At 39.6% G+C, this 18,498-nt stretch overlaps 1 protein-coding gene across 2 annotated transcripts in view; it reads left to right on the forward strand.

Annotated features, from left to right (window-relative positions):
* GOSR1 (golgi SNAP receptor complex member 1) overlaps positions 1-18,498 on the forward strand; it is a 98,039-nt gene that overhangs the window by 74,765 nt on the left and 4,776 nt on the right. For both annotated transcript variants that reach the window (XM_075854346.1, XM_075854347.1), the window contains exons 7-8: positions 4,129-4,158; positions 17,764-17,846. In XM_075854346.1, coding sequence (XP_075710461.1) covers positions 4,129-4,158; positions 17,764-17,846 — 113 coding nt within the window. The remainder of the gene's footprint in view (positions 1-4,128; positions 4,159-17,763; positions 17,847-18,498) is intronic.

Consider the following 18,498-nt stretch of genomic DNA (forward strand, 5'->3'; position numbering starts at 1 on the left):
AACCCCCCCCAAAAGGGTTAATAAAAGTTAATATAAAAATTATATGTACCCAAAAATGGTGCTATTAAAAAGCACAACTAATCCCGCAAAAAACAAGTCCTCATACAGCTATGTAGACGAAAAAATAAAAACGTTATAGCTCTTTGAATGCGACTATAGAAAAACCGAATAAAATAGCTTGGTCATTAGGGCCTAAAATGGGCTGGTCACTAAGGGGTTAACATGCATGTTTTTGAAAAGGTTTTCCAGAGTCACCTTGATTCATTTAATTTCTGCAAAATAATGCAGTCTGTAACATATTTTTAGGAATATATAACTTGCGAGAGTGTATTTGGACTTTACCAGATTGCTTCTGCTGCTTTCAATAAAGAGCTTGATTCATTGTGCACAAATCTGATGACTTAGTTCCTGGGTGAATTGTTTCGGAAAACTCCTGATCACCAGAAGGTTAAGTGCAGGAGGTGAGAGGCAATGGCGTTCCCATTGTTGCAGCTGCATATGTTAATTCCTTTACTTTAGAAGAGTAAGAGAATCCATTAGATTTGTTCCTGGCATGGCTGGAACCTTTGCGGTTAATGTTAATGACTTTTAGTAATGCTTTTTGCCTGCATTCTTTCACTGCCTTGCAATGGGCTCCTGCATAGCAAATGACATAGGAAAGGCTTACCCACAGCTGGCCTGACGAGGAGAAAGCTTAAATACACTCATGCGGTAGGAACCCATCATATTGTTCCTGCTCATTTTGATTATTAGATGTCAGCAGTCTTGGTGCTAGGAGAACTCGTAAAACAAATTGTTCCTGTTTGTCAATATCTTTGAAGTTACTTTTCTTCAGCACACGTTTGGTGGTGTAATTGATGCTTACTAAAATGCTCTAACTTTTTCCGCTTTGTGAGAAGCAGTTTAATCTATATTTCATTTTACTGACTGCCATCACAGCTGTTTACCTGCTGCACCATTAACCCAATAAAGACCATTCCATTGTTTTTTTTGTTTTGTCCCCCCTGCCGTTCAAGAGCCATCACTTTGCTTACTAACATAACAATAGTGTGAACAAGGTTTTAGTTCCATCATCTGGACATATGCCACATATTTGCGTAAAGATACACAGTGTATCCGTCCTGGCGGCTGTAGGGAATTCCATCTGAAAAACCGCACCAAATTGTGGTGGTTTTACGGCCAGAATGTCAGCTGCGGAAGTCTTGCACTGAAAAAACCATGATGACGCGTCCCTCTGACGTCCTTTTGCAGCCCATGGATGATGTTTCCGACATCCCAGCCTGTGATTGTCTGCAGCGATCACATGCGATGAATAGTCACCTCAGGAGGCTGGCCTGGAAGAAGAATCACAGAAGTATAAGATTTTTTTATTTTCCAGAGCTGCGACCTTTACGGTGGAATCGCAGCTTTTCTGCCGCAAAAATTGCAACATCTGCTTTACCTCCCCATTGAATTCAACGGGGGAAAACCCACAACAAAAAAGCAGTGATTACGCAAATATAATTAACATTCTGCAGATTAAAAAACCTGCACCGCAGGTAAATTTCTGAGCGTTTTATTCCGCTTATCATTTATGCAGTGTGCGGATGAGATTTGTTGGATTGATGGATTTTCCGCAACTAAATGCATGGGTATGTTCACACATAGGTTGAAATAAGACGACGCGTAATCCACTTCAAAAACCATCCACTTTTTGTTGGCCTTTTTTTTAACCCCTTCCCGACATTTGACGTATCCATATGCCAAAGTCGGGTAGGGGAAGTATGGAGCGGGCTCACGGAGTGAACCCGCTCCTTATGATGCCGGTGTCGGCTGTATATTACAGCCGACACTTCAGAGTAACGAGCAGCATCGCGCTCAAGCTTGATCCCGCCCGTTTAACCCATTAAATGCCGCGGTCAATATCGACCGCAGCTTTTAAATCGTTAGGGCGCAATCACGGGGGGGGGGGGGGGGCGGGCGATGGTTGCTATGGCTGCATGGGGGCCTAATGAAGACTTTGTGCTCCTTATTAGAAGCCTGTCAAAAAAAGTAAAAATGTGTCAAAGTTGTTTTTTTATGTAAAAAAAAATTTTTAAAGTTCAAAAAACTCCCATTTTTTCTCTAGAGCATAATAAAAAAAAAAAAAAAACATAATTGGTATCGTCGCATCCGTAAAAGTCGGAACTATTACAATATATCATTATTTAACACGCACGGTGAACGCCGTAAAAAAATCTCTATTTTTTGGTCACCTAATCTCCCACAAAAAATGAAATGAAAAGTGATCAAAACGTTGCATGTACACCAAAATGGTATTAAAAACGACAGCTTATCCCGCAAAAAATAAGCCCTCATACCACTGAATCGACGGAAAAATAAAAAAGTTATGGCTCTCGGAATTTGACGACACAAACTACATTTTATTTTTTACACTTAAATTTTTACTTGTAAAAGTAGTAAAATATAGAAAAAACTATATATATTTGGTATCGCCGTAATCGTATTGACCCACAGAATAAAGTTAACATGTTGTTTTAATTGCACAGTGAATTCCGTAAAAACGGCGTGCAAAAAACCATGGAGGAATCGCTGTTTTTTTCATTTTCTACCACACATAATTTTTCCACCGTTCCTAGTACATTATATGGCACAATAAATGGTGCTACGGAAAACTACAACTCGTCCCGCAAAAATCAAGCCCTCAAAGTACTATATAGACGGAAAAATTAAAAAGTTATGGCTTTTGGAAAGTGTGGAGGAAAAAACAAAAATGAAAATCTGAAAGGGCTGCGGTGGGAAGGAGTTAATGAATACATGTATTTTGATATGTTATTGGCTCTTTTTTTGGACACCTTTTCACGCCCTTCAAGCCTCCAATTGAATTCAATGGAATAAAGCGTAAAACGTGCCAAAAATTGACATGACTTTTTTTTAATTTATAAGTTCTATCATAACAAGAAAATTATAATATGCAATATAGATCGTAACAAAACGCCTGGACAGAGGAAGACAAATGAGGAATATTACACTGTAGTCGTACAAAGACTGCAATGGGAAATGGGATCGAAATGTATAATAGTTACAATACTTATGGAGAGACTTCCAACCAAAAAGACAAGGACATAATAACAGTTACTTAAGAGATATACAACAGGTCAAGAGGAACCAGGGAGAAACTGCAAGATAATTTTTGAAAGATCTGATAACTCTTGCAATAGTTTGCCTTTGAATTTTACATTCCTAAATTGTTTTATTTTACTTGAGGGTTGTCATTATAAGGTCGGGCAGCAAGCTAATACCAATGTGATTTTGGAATGGGAATCCCAACCCATAATAAATACAAAAAAAACAAAAAAACATACCATAGAATTTAATACAACATCCATGAACGTATGCTAAAGAGTTCAGCCTGCTCTTCTTGGCTTGCAAGTAAAATGCCATAGCTAGATTAAAGAGGCAGAGCAGGAAGAGAGAGGGTGCTTTCCCAGATACGTATGCCATTGCTAGGTTAGAACTCATATAGTCACTAAACTGGCTGCTTTTGGGGGTTGCTTCCAGAACTGTTTTAACTTAACCCTTTCATGACCAAGGGTCATTGATGCCCCTGTGTCCAGGTCAAATTTCCCATTTTTGATATGCACTTCTTTAAACGATAATATTTTTGCACCCGCTTTGAATATCAGTACTATTTTTACTTTGTTCTTTTACGAGACTTATGAGGCTTTCATTTTCTAGATTAGTTTAATTCTGTGTTTTTAATTTTTATTCTAAGCAGACAAATCACAAAAAATGTGAAAAAACAAAATTTTTTGTATGTGAATGTGTGTGTGTGTGTGTGTGTGTGTATATATATATATATATATAAAATGTATGTGGGTATATATATGTGTGTGTGTGTGTATATGTATATATATATATATATATATATATATATATATATATATATATAGAAAAAAGAACAGCACATACAAATGCAAAAGTAGCGTAGTTGTGTGTGCACAAGCCTTAGAACCTCAAACTCGAGTCCCACATATATATATTTCCTTCATTTACAATTTGTTTTCATCTGTATTAAAGCCTTCTAATTTAAAGGAGGAATTAATCTAATTTTCTGAATGATCATTCTTTTCTTTTTTTATTTTACAGTTCTGATCGTCTTATAGAAGAAACTATAAGGTAAGGAAAGTAGCCGTACACGTGTTTGAATTCATTTGGCAAAACACTGGTATTATGTTAGTGGAGCTGGCTTTTTATATGTATTTTAATCCATTCCCACCCCATGACGAAAATGTATGTCATGTACAACTGCTGGTATCGCAATTAACCTCTAGTCCTGCGATCGAACGTTGTAACTGTGATCACTGGTTCCAGCGGCACTGGGGAGACACCCCAGGACCTGACAAAGGTCTCTTGTAGTTGCCTATTAAGGCATTATTGTAGAAAGACACCTGTACATTTTTCTAGACGTATACCTGCATATTGTGTAAAATAAATGTGTGTGTGTGTGTATAAATCATGTATAACATCAAATAACCCCCACATATTTGGGATCTCGATAAGCGAAACAACCTATACGTTAATAAATACCGTATATATACTTCATTTTGGTCAGTAATGAACAGAAAAAATAAAGAACACAAAAACCTGGAGGAATTGTGGTTGTGGTACAACATGTCCTGCAACAAGGCCTCATTTAGCTGCATCAATGCAAAACTAGAACAGTTATACGATCTGGAATACCAAGATAAAATCAGTCCTTGAGCCCAAAAGTGGCTGGTCTTTAAAGGGAATTTCCCACAAACCAATCCAACAGAATAGGTGATAAATGTATGATTCCTGGGAGGCCCAACCCTGTGACCTCCACGGTCACTGTTTCCGCCAGTCCCATAAAATTTGAATAAAGTGACAATCCGCATGCTTAAAGAGGCTCTGTCACCAGATTTTGCAACCCCTATCTGCTATTGCAGCAGATCGGCGCTGCAATGTAGATTACAGTAACGTTTTTATTTTTAAAAAACGAGCATTTTTGGCCAAGTTATGACCATTTTTGTAGTTATGCAAATGAGGCTTGCAAAAGTCCAGTGGGTGTGTTTAAAAGTAAAAGTCCAAGTGGGCGTGTATTATGTGAGTACATCGGGGCGTTTTTAATACTTTTACTAGCTGGGCGCTCTGACGAGAAGTATCATCCACTTCTCTTCAGAACGCCCAGCTTCTGCCAGATCACGCTGTGACGTCACTCACAGGTCCTGCATCGTGTCAGACGAGCGAGGACACATCGGCACCAGAGGCTACAGATGATTCTGCAGCAGCATCGGCGTTAGCAGGTAAGTCGATGTAGCTACTTACCTGCAAACGCTGATGCTGCTGCAGAATCAACTGTAGCCTCTGGTGCCGACACGATGCAGGACCTGTGAGTGACGTCACAGATCTGCACTGCCAGAAGCTGGGCGTTCTGAAGAGAAGTGGATGATACTTCTCATCAGAACGCCTAGCTAGTAAAAGTATTAAAAACGCCCCGATGTACGCACATAATACACGCCCACTTGGACTTTTACTTTTAAACACACCCACTTGGACTTTTGCAAGCCTCATTTGCATAAATACAAAAATGGTCATAACTTGGCCAAAAATGCTCGTTTTTTAAAAATAAAACCGTTACTGTAATCTACATTGCAGCGCCGATCTGCTGCAATAGCAGATAGGGGTTGCAAAATCTGGTGACAGAGCCTCTTTAACTGCCGCTCCATCCAAATTCAGTTGTGGAGGAACGGGGACCCAGCGGTGTGGCCCCCAGCTGTCATACATTCATCACTTATCCTGTGGATAAGTAAAACATTTATTTTGTTGAAAACCCTTTTATTTAACGCTAATCGGACACATTAGGCATTTTACTACGGTAGCTGTAAGTTTGTTAGTGGTTTTATTTCATCAACAAGTCTGTCTACATCATAGAGTCTGTACAATTCAATATCATAACGTTCTATATTGTGGGAAGTGGTTGGACCTCAAATAAGAATCTATCAATCTTCGTTACTTGTGATCGACATTAGAGAAATCTTTGTTTAAAAGGTAGTTCCTTGTATGTTCCAGCATGACCCACATTACTTTGCTTTGTCACCTATGGGAAAATATTAGATGTAAACTATTCCAATCATTAACAGTACTATGTTCACATTCTGCTGAGACTCATTTAGTACTAAAGCTACACACAGCGACCCTACACATCAAATGACTAAGCCGACAGCTATTTCTCGGGTAAGCATTCATGGGTTTTTTTAAATGGCAAGAAAGGAATAAGCCCTTGACGGACCCCTCTTGCAGCAGCTTATCTTCCACAGAAATCTGCATCAATTTACTATACAATACTTGCAGATGGGATTTTAGAACCCCAACCACAATTAGCAGAAAAAAACCAGCGTGGAATTGGGGGCATTCTGCAGATTTTCAATTGTTAATTCTGTTACGGATATCCACTGCGGATTTCATCCTTTGTAATGCAGAGAGTGAAATCCGCAACAATATCTGCATAAAAATTTTGCTGTGAATTTTCGGCGAAATCTGCAAGCAGATTTTTCCAGCTTCTGTGCACATACTCTACCGAATTTCACTGCAAATCAGAAGCAAAATTTTTATACAGATATTGCCACAAATAGACATTAAAAAGGTAAAATATTTCCCTGAATGCCAAAAAAGAAATATACCACAAACTAAAACTGATTAAACCACAAATCGGATACTCTTTGAAAATCTGCAACTCAAATTAACATGCTACAGATTTTAAAATGCAGGTCAAATTCCACGCTGAAGTTTTCCCACAGCGTGTGATTGAAATTTGTTAACATCTTATCCACTTTGCTACTACTGTAATACGCTGCAGATTTTCCGCTCGCAATTTCGTACTGAAATTCCACAGGATTTTGCTGCGGAATTTGATGCAGATTTCACCCCTTTTATTTAAAGTGAAAAACATAAATTGACATGCTGCAGATTTTACTGCTGCTGTAATATCCCGCCGAATCTCCATACAAAATTGTGATGGAAAATCGTATAGTTGCAAAAGTGGATAAGACTTTTTAAAAAAAAATTAATTCACACACTGTGGAAAACGTCAGCGCAGAAATTAACCTGCGGGGCAGATTTTAAAAACTGCATGTCAATTTATGTTGCGGATTTTCAAAGAGTATGGGCTTGTCCACACGTAACGGAATTGCTGCAGATTTTCCATCCAGAATTGCGGACGGAAAATATACAGCAGAATACGGTAGCAGCAAAGTGGGTGAGATTTAATAAATCTCATCCACACGCTAGATTATATTTCCGTCCCAAAATTCACCTGCGGTGCGTTTTTTCGTTGAATTTAATTTTTAAGGTTTAGTCGGTATTTGTACGTATGGTAGACAAAATGAAATAAATATATGTTTATTGAAAAACATTAATAATAATGGCTACGCGTTTCAACGCTGTACTAGCGTCTTCCTCAGGCCGTTGGTACAGCGTTGAAACGCGTAGCCATTATTATTAATGTTTTTCAATAAACATATATTTATTTATATCATTTTGTCTACCATCGCTGAGTTCCTTCAACAACCACGCAGCAGCGCCTCACAGGATCCTCCCTTTTTCCACTATCTCTTTACGTTCTAACTAGCGGTGACCACTTGGTTTACCGGTTTGGATCCTGGCAGCAGCACCTGTGGACTTTTTCATTGCCTTTTCCAAGCACTATCGTGGTGAGCATAATAGACCACGTCCAATATTCCATTTAAACCTCATTGACCTGCACTATGTGTTCATTTATTAGTCGGTATTTGTGGCATATTTCTTTTTGGGCATTCAGGGAAAAGGTGTACCTTTTTTAGTGTTTAATTGTGCTATTTTTCGGTAACTTTAGATTTGAAGCAAATTGAGTCTAAAGGGTCAGTTTGTGTCTGAACTACGCGACAACTCTAATCGCATAATTCCCAGTTGCGCGCCACAGTCGTGCATGCAACTTTGGCACAGCTTTCATGCAACATGGCCACACGTCTTTTCCCAATTTTTTTTCATGGTAAATAATTTTTAAGTGTGGTGTCGGAAAAGCCACATGTTTCCCCAATTGAAATGAATGAGCTGTGGCCAAGTCGTGTCGCACCAGAATGCCAAAGCATGAACTTGCACAAATTGTGTGACTCAATGCTTTTCTATGGAAGCTTCAGTCGCATGACCAATGTCGTCGTGTAGCCCTAGCCTAAAGACTGAAGCTGCAGTGAGGGAACTGACCAATCAGATGCAGTGTAGTTTAGCAGAGTATGTGGGGGTCACATGATCGACCATAATCGATCAGCTACTTTATCCTGAATTCTGAGAAGCCCCTAATGAATATTCATCATCAGACGTTTTGTTATGATACAGCTAAAATTTAGAACAGCTGCAGTGTAAGTTACTGGAAGAAAATCACACGCACATAGAGTAGAATATATGAATGATATGATGTTACAACGATTGCGCCTAAGACAGAAAATCAGCGTTTTGGTGAGAGGTTCTTTTTAAGTCATGAATGGCTTTGTACATGCCAGTGTTATCCTCTCATTCTGACAGCATTGTAAGCGCCTAAATACAATAATGTACTTTGGAATACACCCTAGTCAATGTACTCGTATGTAACTTTTTTCTTTGGCATGCGCCATTTATCCAGGGCCATTCATAGACACAGACCTTATGTGCCAATAGGTAAGATCAACCCTGGTAGAACTGTAGTTACGCGGTTTAACGGTGGTAAACAACAACAAAAAAGCCAGAGAGAGACTAGAACGTTTCTTACTTCCCTCCCTTCTTCAGGACTTCTAATAATTATATTAATATAAATAATGTTACAATAAATAAAGACTTTGAAATCCTGACTCCAGAGTTGAGAAGTAGCACAATTCCTCGCCCGTGTTGAATACAAAAGTGATAAGGCTACACAGGGTCTCTGGCCGTGACAAAAGACATAGACACCACTGTTGCAAATAATTCAGCAGGTTTTTATTGCGGTCGCGGCAACCTGCGGGTCGCCATGTGGCCACATTCACTTTCATAACGTGCAATACAGGCAGGTCGATGCAGCGATCTTTGGTCATCTGACCTGTGTCGCGGCCATGTAGCCCTAACCTAAACAATAAGGCTTGGGAGTGTTTAGTGGTAAACAAGTGGAAGAAATAAAGATTCTTCTAAATACCAAGCCAAAAGGACCATACAGAAACTTTTTTACTGAATTTGCCTTTAATTCCTTGCCGCCACAGCTATTTTTCAGTTTTCATTTTTGTTTGTTCCTCCCCGCATTCCAAAAGCAATAACTTATATATTTTCCTGTCGATATAGCCTTACGAGGGCTTGGTTTTTGGCGGGTTGAGTTGTAGTTTTTCACGTCACTGTTTATTGTTCCATATAATGTACTGGAAAGAAATTCTTTGTGGGGTGAAAAGAAAAAAAAGAAAAAATCAATTCCTCCCTTGTTTTTGAGTTTAGTTTCTACGGTGTTCACGAACTTTATTCTGCGGGTCAATACGATTACAGCGAAACCAAATTTATATAGTTTTTTTTTATGATTTACTACTTTTACAAAGAAAACCGTAATTGTTTTGTTTTGCCGTATTCTAAGACCCATTACTTTATTTTTCCATTGATTGAGCAGTATGTAGGGTTGTTTTTTGGGGTTTTGCTTTTGTTCTTTTTACAGCGATTATTGTAGGGGTTAAATAATGTTATATTGTAATAGTTTAGACTTTTACGGACGCAGCTATACGGTTTTATTTTTTTTACGTTACTTTAGGGAAAAAATGGGAAAAGGTGTTTTTTTTTGTGTTTTTTTTTTTTACTTTTAATATTTGTATTTTTATATACTGCCTCTGGCCGTGGCATCTAAGTGGTTAAATGGTCTGTATCCGAGTTATCGCCGATTCCGGCTATCGCAGCGAGTTGACGATGGTAACATACAGCCAACACCCGCTGAAAATGAAGTGGGCTCAGCCCGGGAGCTTGCTTCATACTCTCCCTTCCTGGCTATGTCGTAACTGTATGTCAAATGTCGGAAAGGGGTTAAATAAAAATAAAATAAATATACACTACCGTTCAAAAGTTTAGGGTCACTTAGAAATTTCCTTATTTTTGCAAGAAAAGCACAGTTTTTTTCAATGAAGATAACATTAGATTAATCAGAAATACAATCTATACATTGTTAATGTGCTAGATGACTATTCTAGCTGCAAACGTCTGGTTTTTAATGCAATATCTACATAGGTGTATAGAGGCCCATTTCTAGCAACCATCACTCCAGTGTTCTAATGGTACATTGTGTTTGCTAACTGTGTTAGAAGGCTAATGGATGATTAGAAAATACTTGAAAACCCTTGTGCAATTATGTTAGCACCGCTGTAAACAGTTTGGCTGTTTAGAGGAGCTATAAAACTGACCTTCCTTTGAGCTAGTTGAGAATCTGGAGCATTACATTTGTGGGTTCGCTTAAACTCTCAAAATGGCTAGAAAAAGTGAGCTTTCATGTGAAACTCGACAGTCTACTCTTGTTCTTAGAAATGAAGGCTATTCCATGCGAGAAATTGGCAAGAAACTGAAGATTTCCTACAACGGTGTGTACTACTCCCTTCAGAGGACAGCACACACAGGCTCTAACCAGAGTAGAAAGAGAAGTGGGAGGCCCCGCTGCACAACTGAGCAACAAGACAAGTACATTAGAGTCTATAGTTTGAGAAATAGACGCCTCACAGGTCCTCAACCAGCAGCTTCATTAAATAGTACCCGCAAAACGCCAGTGTCAACGTCTACAGTGAAGAGGCGACTCCGGGATGCTGGCCTTCAGGGCAGAGTGGCAAAGAAAAAGCCATATCTGAGACTGGCTAATAAAAGGAAGAGATTAATATGGGCAAAAGCACACAGACATTGGACAGAGGAAGATTGGAAAAAAGTGTTATGGACAGACGAATCGAAGTTTGAGGTGTTTGGATCACACAGAAGAACATTTGTGAGACGCAGAACAACTGAAAAGATGCTGGAAGAGTGCCTGACGCCATCTGTCAAGCATGGTGGAGGTAATGTGATGGTCTGGGGTTGCTTTGGTGCTGGTAAAGTGGGAGAGTTGTACAAGGTAAAAGGGATTTTGAATAAGGAAGGCTATCACTCCATTTTGCAACGCCATGCCATACCCTGTGGACAGCGCTTGATTGGAGCCAATTTCATCCTACAACAGGACAATGACCCAAAGCACACCTCCAAATTATGCAAGAACTATTTAGGGAAGAAGCAGGCAGCTGGTATTCTATCTGTAATGGAGTGGCCAGCGCAGTCACCAGATCACAACCCCATAGAGCTGTTGTGGGAGCAGCTTGACCGTATGGTACGCAAGAAGTGCCCATCAAGCCAATCCAACTTGTGGGAGGGGCTTCTGGAAGCATGGGGTGAAATTTCTCCCGGTTACCTCAGCAAATTAACAGCTAGAATGCCAAAGGTCTGCAATGCTGGAATTGCTGCAAATGGAGCATTCTTAGACAAAAGCAAAGTTTGAAGGAGAAAATTATTGTTTCAAATAAAAATCATTATTTATAACCTTGTCAATGTCTTGACTATATTTAGTGTGAGTTTTCATGGAAAGCACAAAATTGTCTGGGTGACCCCAAACTTTTGAACGGTAGTGTATACAGTATGACGTTTATACACAGTATATATACACACCCATTATACTGTAAATGGGAGATTACTATATATCACATTAGTCCACTAGATGGCAGAATAATCAGTATATGGGTTTGTCCACACGTAACAGAATTGCTGCATATTTTCCGTCCAGGTGTGCGGACAGAAAATATGCAGCAAAGTGGGTGTGATTTAACAAATGTCATCCACATGCTGCGCAAAAATTCAGTCCAGATGCTCACCTGCGGTGCGTAATTTTAGTTCTGCAGCATGTCAACTATTGCTGCGGAAGGTTCACTGATTTACTACGTTTTTCTGATGTACGGCGTAATTTGCTGCAGAATTTCTTACAGGGAGTGGAAATTACATCACAGGAAGAAATATCACCATCACACAGCCCTTGGAAAAAAACGCACCAAAACTCGGCATTATTTTCCGCAGTAAAAGACGCATGAAATGGTGCAGATTGTCTGCTAGTTGATGCGTAAATGCGGGGAAGCCCTTACCACACGTAAGATGGCTTGTTTCCTTAAGGGTATGTGAGCCCGCTCCTTAACTCCCCTTCCCAGTTATGATGTAACTGTAAGTAATTTTCTTATATGGAAAGCGGAAACACTGTGATAAAAAGCTATAGGGCTGCAAAGGACTGCAAATTTCCCTTGCTTCACATGGAGTTTGTGTTTGTCAAACTGTATCTGTGTAATGAATGAGAGAGAATGGCCGTCAGTACATTGCAATATCATTTCTGAGCACGCAATTGAACAGGCAGTGTAAATGGTTCCTGTATTCTGCTGACACTGCCTGCAGGACAGAAGTAGTCAGTTTGAATGACCTCCTTTAAACTGGAGCTTCACTTTAGTATAATTGTACACCATGGAAACTGGTAATTAATTGCTGTTTTATTTACATCCGCAGGGAGTAATTGTGATGGATATTTTGTCTCTTACAATACACTTTTCTTAAATCTCTCATATGTATGATGTATATGTATATCATTAGTATATACGTAACCACTTGGATACAGTGAAAGCTTCTCTGTCGTAAGACATCTGTAAGGTGCCATGAAGTAGTGGGTACTAAGCCATGCTCTGTCGACCAGAATTTCTGACACTTGCAATGATGTGACTTGGCTGCGAGCAGTTCACAATGCTTTTACTACTGATACCTTATTTCTGCCATAATTAAATCTGTAGAACCAATTTAACCGGTTAGGCCACTGTGATTGGCTTACAAAAACCACTATGACATGGGTACAGAAGAGCGCCCAGGCGATCTCCACCCGAGCCTGGCGTTGACTGACAGTCGGGCTCCCGCTGCTACTGCCGGGATTGGAGAGACCTCCAGTCCTGCCCGTTTTGTTTGACGGTGGGAGGGGCTCCCTCTGTCACCCATTGGTAACCTCTGAATGCAATCACGGGCCACCGAGGGGTTGCCAAGTTAGCCGGGGGCCTAGTAAAGGCCTCCAGGCCATGTCTGTACGCCTATGCACAGCCTAATAGACTGCCTGTTGGTTTTGTACTGGCAGGCAGTAATGCTTTGGTATACCGAAGCATTATCTAAGCAATCAGAAGATCGCTTTGGGAAGGCCCTTATTTGGACTAAAAAGGTAATTACAGAACGTGAAATAAAGTTTATAAAATTAAAGTGAACTGTAAGAAAATGTAAAAAAAATTCTATAAAAGTGGTTTTATTTTGTAAAAAAAATATTTAAAAAAAATACGTATATACGGTATCGCTGTGATTGTAACAACCCAAGCAACAAAGTTAACACATTATTTTAACCACATCGGGAATGTCGTACAAAAAAAAACCCCCCGCAATAAACAGCAGCAGAATTGCTCCATTACCCCTCCATGTACCAATAATTGTCCTGGAGAAAATAACTGAGAAAAATTGTGGCTCTTGGAAAGCAGCAATGCAAAAACAAATTATTTGATTAAAAGTGTTTAAACTCTGCAAAAGTAGTTAAACATTAAAAAAAACTACATATTTAGAATCGCTGTAATCGTACCAACCCATAGAATAGCGTTAACATGTTATTTGCGCCATACGGTGAACAACCGAAATTTAATCCAATGGTGGAATTTCTGGGTTTTTTTCTATTCCCCCCCCCCCCTAGGAAGAGTTAATAAAAGTTAATAGATAAATGATATGTACCCCAAAATGGTGCCATTGAAAACGACAACTCACCCAGCAAAAAGACAAGCCCTCATTCCGCTACATCGATGGAAAAAGTTATGACTCTCTTAATGCAGGCCTTAAAGGGAACCTGTCACCAGCATTTCACCTATTAAAGCAGCAGTACCTGGTGGAAGTGGGTGAAAAATCATTTTTATGTAACCTATAATTATCTTCTAAGTAGGTTCTGTACCTTTTTAGTGTTCCTGCGCTGGCTGTATGCTAATGAGCATAAGAGTCACATCTTCATTCCTCAAGCCTTTCAGAGTTAAACCCCGCCTCCTTACTTTTGATTAGCTCCTCGTCTCCCCCAGCACACACGAAATCCCACCCTTGCGCATCGATGTCCTGTTCTGGTGTGTGCGTACAACGGTACACCATAAAGGCGCATGCGCACTAACTAGATTTGAGGCTTGGTCGAAGCGGGAAACGGTGTCGGACCATACATGACGGGCGCATGCGGGCTATCTCAGTCGAGATTTCAGCGTTTAGGGTGGACCAGTTTTCGGCGGCGGGCGGGCATAAGAGGAATGAAATAGACTGCTGGATTATTACAATAAAAGGCTCAAAATGTTTGCAGACCGTTATTTATGGTCGGAGGAGGAGTTTAGGAAAGGGGATAACGGCAATGAACTTTTGACTGCAGCGGCCAGCGAGAGGTGAGTAGAGTTCAATAGGTGAAATGCTGGTGACCGGTTCCCTTTAATGCCAAAATAGGCTTGGTACTTAAGGGGTTAAAACATTTAAAACATTTCTTCTATTTATCTGCAGACTTGGAAACAAACTCATGTCCTATCATTTATCACAAATATTTTGATGTTGTACCTTGTCAATTTATATGTGTGGGAATGAACGGGGAAATGTTCTGATATCTTGTATATTGTTTTCATATATTGTGGTCTGCATTCAGTGGTTAGACCCATCCCTGGTAGACACATTTGTAGAAGAATTAAACATTCTCTAACTGTTTTCATCACTGGCCAAATGATCGTGTATTTTTATTTCTTGTGGATTATTGCAGACTGCTAATAATGGTGGACATGTCAGATCAGCTACTAAATTAGATATTCTTCCAAACACTGGAAATCCACCATTTGTGAAGCTTTACAAGTTCTTTTGACTTAAAGAGGCTCTGTCACCAGATTATAAGTGCCCTATCTCCTACATAATCTGATCGGCGCTGTAATGTAGATAACAGCAGTGTTTTTTATTTTGAAAAACGATCATTTTTTAGCAAGTTATGAGCAATTTTAGATTTATGCTAATTAGTTTCTCAATGGACAACTGGGCGTGTTTTTACTTTTTACCAACTGGGTGTTGTACAGAGGAGTGTATGAGGCTGACCAATCAGTGACCAATCAGCGTCCTACACTTCTCAGTGTTCCACCGAGCATGATCCACAGCACAGTGTGATTTGTGCAGTGAAAGAAGTTAACACGCCCAGTTGCTAAAAACACAATACACGCCCAGTTGGAAATAAGAGAAAACACGCCCAGTTGTCCATTAGAAAGGCTCATTTGCATAAATATAAATAAAATTGCTCATAACTTGGCCAAAAATGATCGTTTTTAAAAAAAAAAAACACGTTACTGTTATCTACTTTGCAGCGCCGATCACATGCAATAGGAGATAGGGATTTGAGAATCTGGTGACAGAGCCTCTTTAATGGGTAGGGTTGAAGGGCCCTGTGGAACTTAACTACAGAGCTCCTGTGCGGCTACACTCATCCACCCATACACTAAATAATAGTGACATAAAATAACCATCACAAGTTTGAATTGTCCACCTAATCCGCATTGTCGTTTGATGATGGCGGCATGGAACTACTGCCATAAAGCCATGTGCTGCCTATGGTTTTGACTATGAGTGGGACAAGGAATAGAGCAAGCAAACAAGACTTGCCTCTCTCTTACTGGTATGCAAAGGAACTTAATGGCCCACATTTACTAAAGCTGGCCATACACTAGAGATTTTGGACAACTATGGTGGGCCTTTTTTTCCTTCATATGATGGTAACACAGCCTTAGCGAGATTTCACAACATACACACTAAACATAAACAAGAAACAGCCCCTTAGATTGCTGGGCAATTTGTTCCTCTTCACCAGCACAAATACGTTGAGGCAGAGTTTGTATAGAGCAGCGTTCAAATATGCGTTCTGACGCTTTATACAGTATGGGAGATAAGAAAACTGTGACGAGTGCTCCCCCTCCGAAATGGTACTGTTGAGGATTAATGAGGCACCGCTGTTCTAGTGATTGGTGGGGCTCCTAGCAATCGAGCATTTATGACCTATCCTGCGGATAGGTGATAAATGGTTCATTATGGGAAAACTCCTTTAAATTTGAGACATGGAGTCTTCTTGGATGTTCACGGGCCAAATTAGTCCGCAAACCGATTGGTCAGCCAAAAAGAGATTTTGATTTCACATACTAGAAATCATCCCACTCACGTCACATCATCTAATTGGTCATTAGCAGCTATTAGAGAAGAGATCTAGGCTAAGGAGTTAATAATACATTTTTAAAAGTTTGATGATTCCCAAATGTGTAGACAATGAGGATGCTAAATGGTCAGGGATAGTTTGCACGCACGTTCCCCTTCACAACATACGGGTGGGAATTCCTGCTCTCTAAGACTTTTCTTATTAGGTATTCCACCCAGCGCTGCTCCATCCCCAGACTGCGCAGCCCACATCCCTTTCTTCAGTAATTCCTTTTTGATGAAAAGTTGGATTTTTTAATTTTTTTTCAGACTGTAAAGCTATCCCCTTCCCTAATGTACAGGCTTGAAAGCTACAAGCATTTGCCTGCCTTACTTATTAAGCTCTGTTTTTCAGATGTTAAAAGCACTCACTCCCAGGATATATTCCTAATGAGGTTTTATAATTGTGTCCCTGGGGTGCTCTTTGCATAAGCCAGCAGCACTCTGAATCCGAGCCGGCCAGACCTGTTCAGCTACCATGATATCTGCTGTAATGAGTCGGGGGACACTGCAGAGATTTGCTGGGAGAGTAACCCCTGGCCAGTGGAAGAAGGCAAGAACGCATTTGATTTAGGTTATTTATTACAGTGCATGAGCTTGGCTGCCGATATTGCCAGTCTCTAACATGGCAACCTGTCCTGGCATAGCCTTAAGCTAGATGCAGTCTGTTAGAGACATCCATATCCATTAATATTCCCTGTAGTGGTGATTAAGCAGTGCTTGTCCTTCTATTGGATTCAGGAGATAGTATGTGTATATATATATATATATATATATATATATATATATATATATATATATATTTAAGTCATGGCTGTTATAATTTGTTATATGTGGTTATACTTTTAGGGATTTTTCCGAACTAGTCTGGTCAAACTACGCTGCTCCAAATAATATTATACTGTGATATAGTGAGAGATCTAAAGCCGGTAATAATTCAATAGCCAAAAATAGCAAGGAACAAAATGATCTAAAACCACTGCGCTTACCAGAATAACGTAAATTATATATGCTAAATAATTTCTAAATATCTTTAAGCTGATTCTTTTATTCTTCCATAACATACAGTAAAAAATGGGATCCCACGTACAACATAAAATAAGTGTTCATAAAGAAAAAAACAAAGGATCATACATGTATTAGAAATAAAAATATTTCAGCAATATTAGTACATATTTTTTGCGTAGATTCATAAACCTGAAATTTATATATGGAAGACACACTATACAATATTTATCCCTATAGTAGGTCAAATAATACGCAATAAACCTGTTATTCATGGGAAATGAGTATAATGAAGATTTACAGGGGGAAGAAACAATGATGATCGTACCTAGGAAGTATGGAGAATGTATTGGACTCTGACGCTGGCATACAGTCTGTAACAATTCTGAGGAGTGAAGCATTTCCACAATTGCAGAATTCATAATTCCGTTGCTTTCTTTATCTTTACAGCATTGCAATGGCTACGAAAGAAAACATGACATCACAGAGGGGAATATTGAAATCCATACAAAGCCGGATGAATACCTTGGCTAGTATCCTTATAAACTTGCTAATAGTTGTATATATTTATATCTTTACAGATGAACAGCAACCACATTAAAGTGTAACTATGGGGGAAAACCTAAATATTCAGTTACTGCTAGTGTGAGATGAGGTCCCCCCGGAATGATAAACCATCTCTGGGGTTTCTCGTTGCTAGCCTTCAGAATATGACACTAATGGAGATGTCATCATCTGCCTGGCCAATTGTGCAAAGACAATACTCCATCTGTTGAGTGTGGTATCCAGCAGAATATATATATATATAAATAAATATTTTTTTCATACAGAATAAGCTTGTGTCCCCAAAAGCACAGGGGCAAAAATAGTGGGGTCTTTTTACTAATGTGACCCCACCAGGCACTATCTCATTAATGACTAGAGGAAGACTTTGCCTTTGTGTACCGCTTGTTATTGGTTGGGTGGGACACTTCTTATTGCACAATCATTCTCTGCGCATTGGCTCACCCCTGGTCATTCCGTTGTGTCATTGCTGCCAGGTATTCCATGCTAATTACACATTCCCATTTAAGATCACTATATAAGGCCTCATTCACACCTGTGTTGGTATTTCCATTGTTCTGCTCAATCAGAGGAGCAGAACAACGAAAATACCGGAGGTGCCGCTTCCATTGTGCAACGGAC

Source organism: Rhinoderma darwinii, chromosome 2 (assembly GCF_050947455.1).
Source record: "Rhinoderma darwinii isolate aRhiDar2 chromosome 2, aRhiDar2.hap1, whole genome shotgun sequence".
Lineage (NCBI taxonomy): Eukaryota > Metazoa > Chordata > Amphibia > Anura > Rhinodermatidae > Rhinoderma > Rhinoderma darwinii.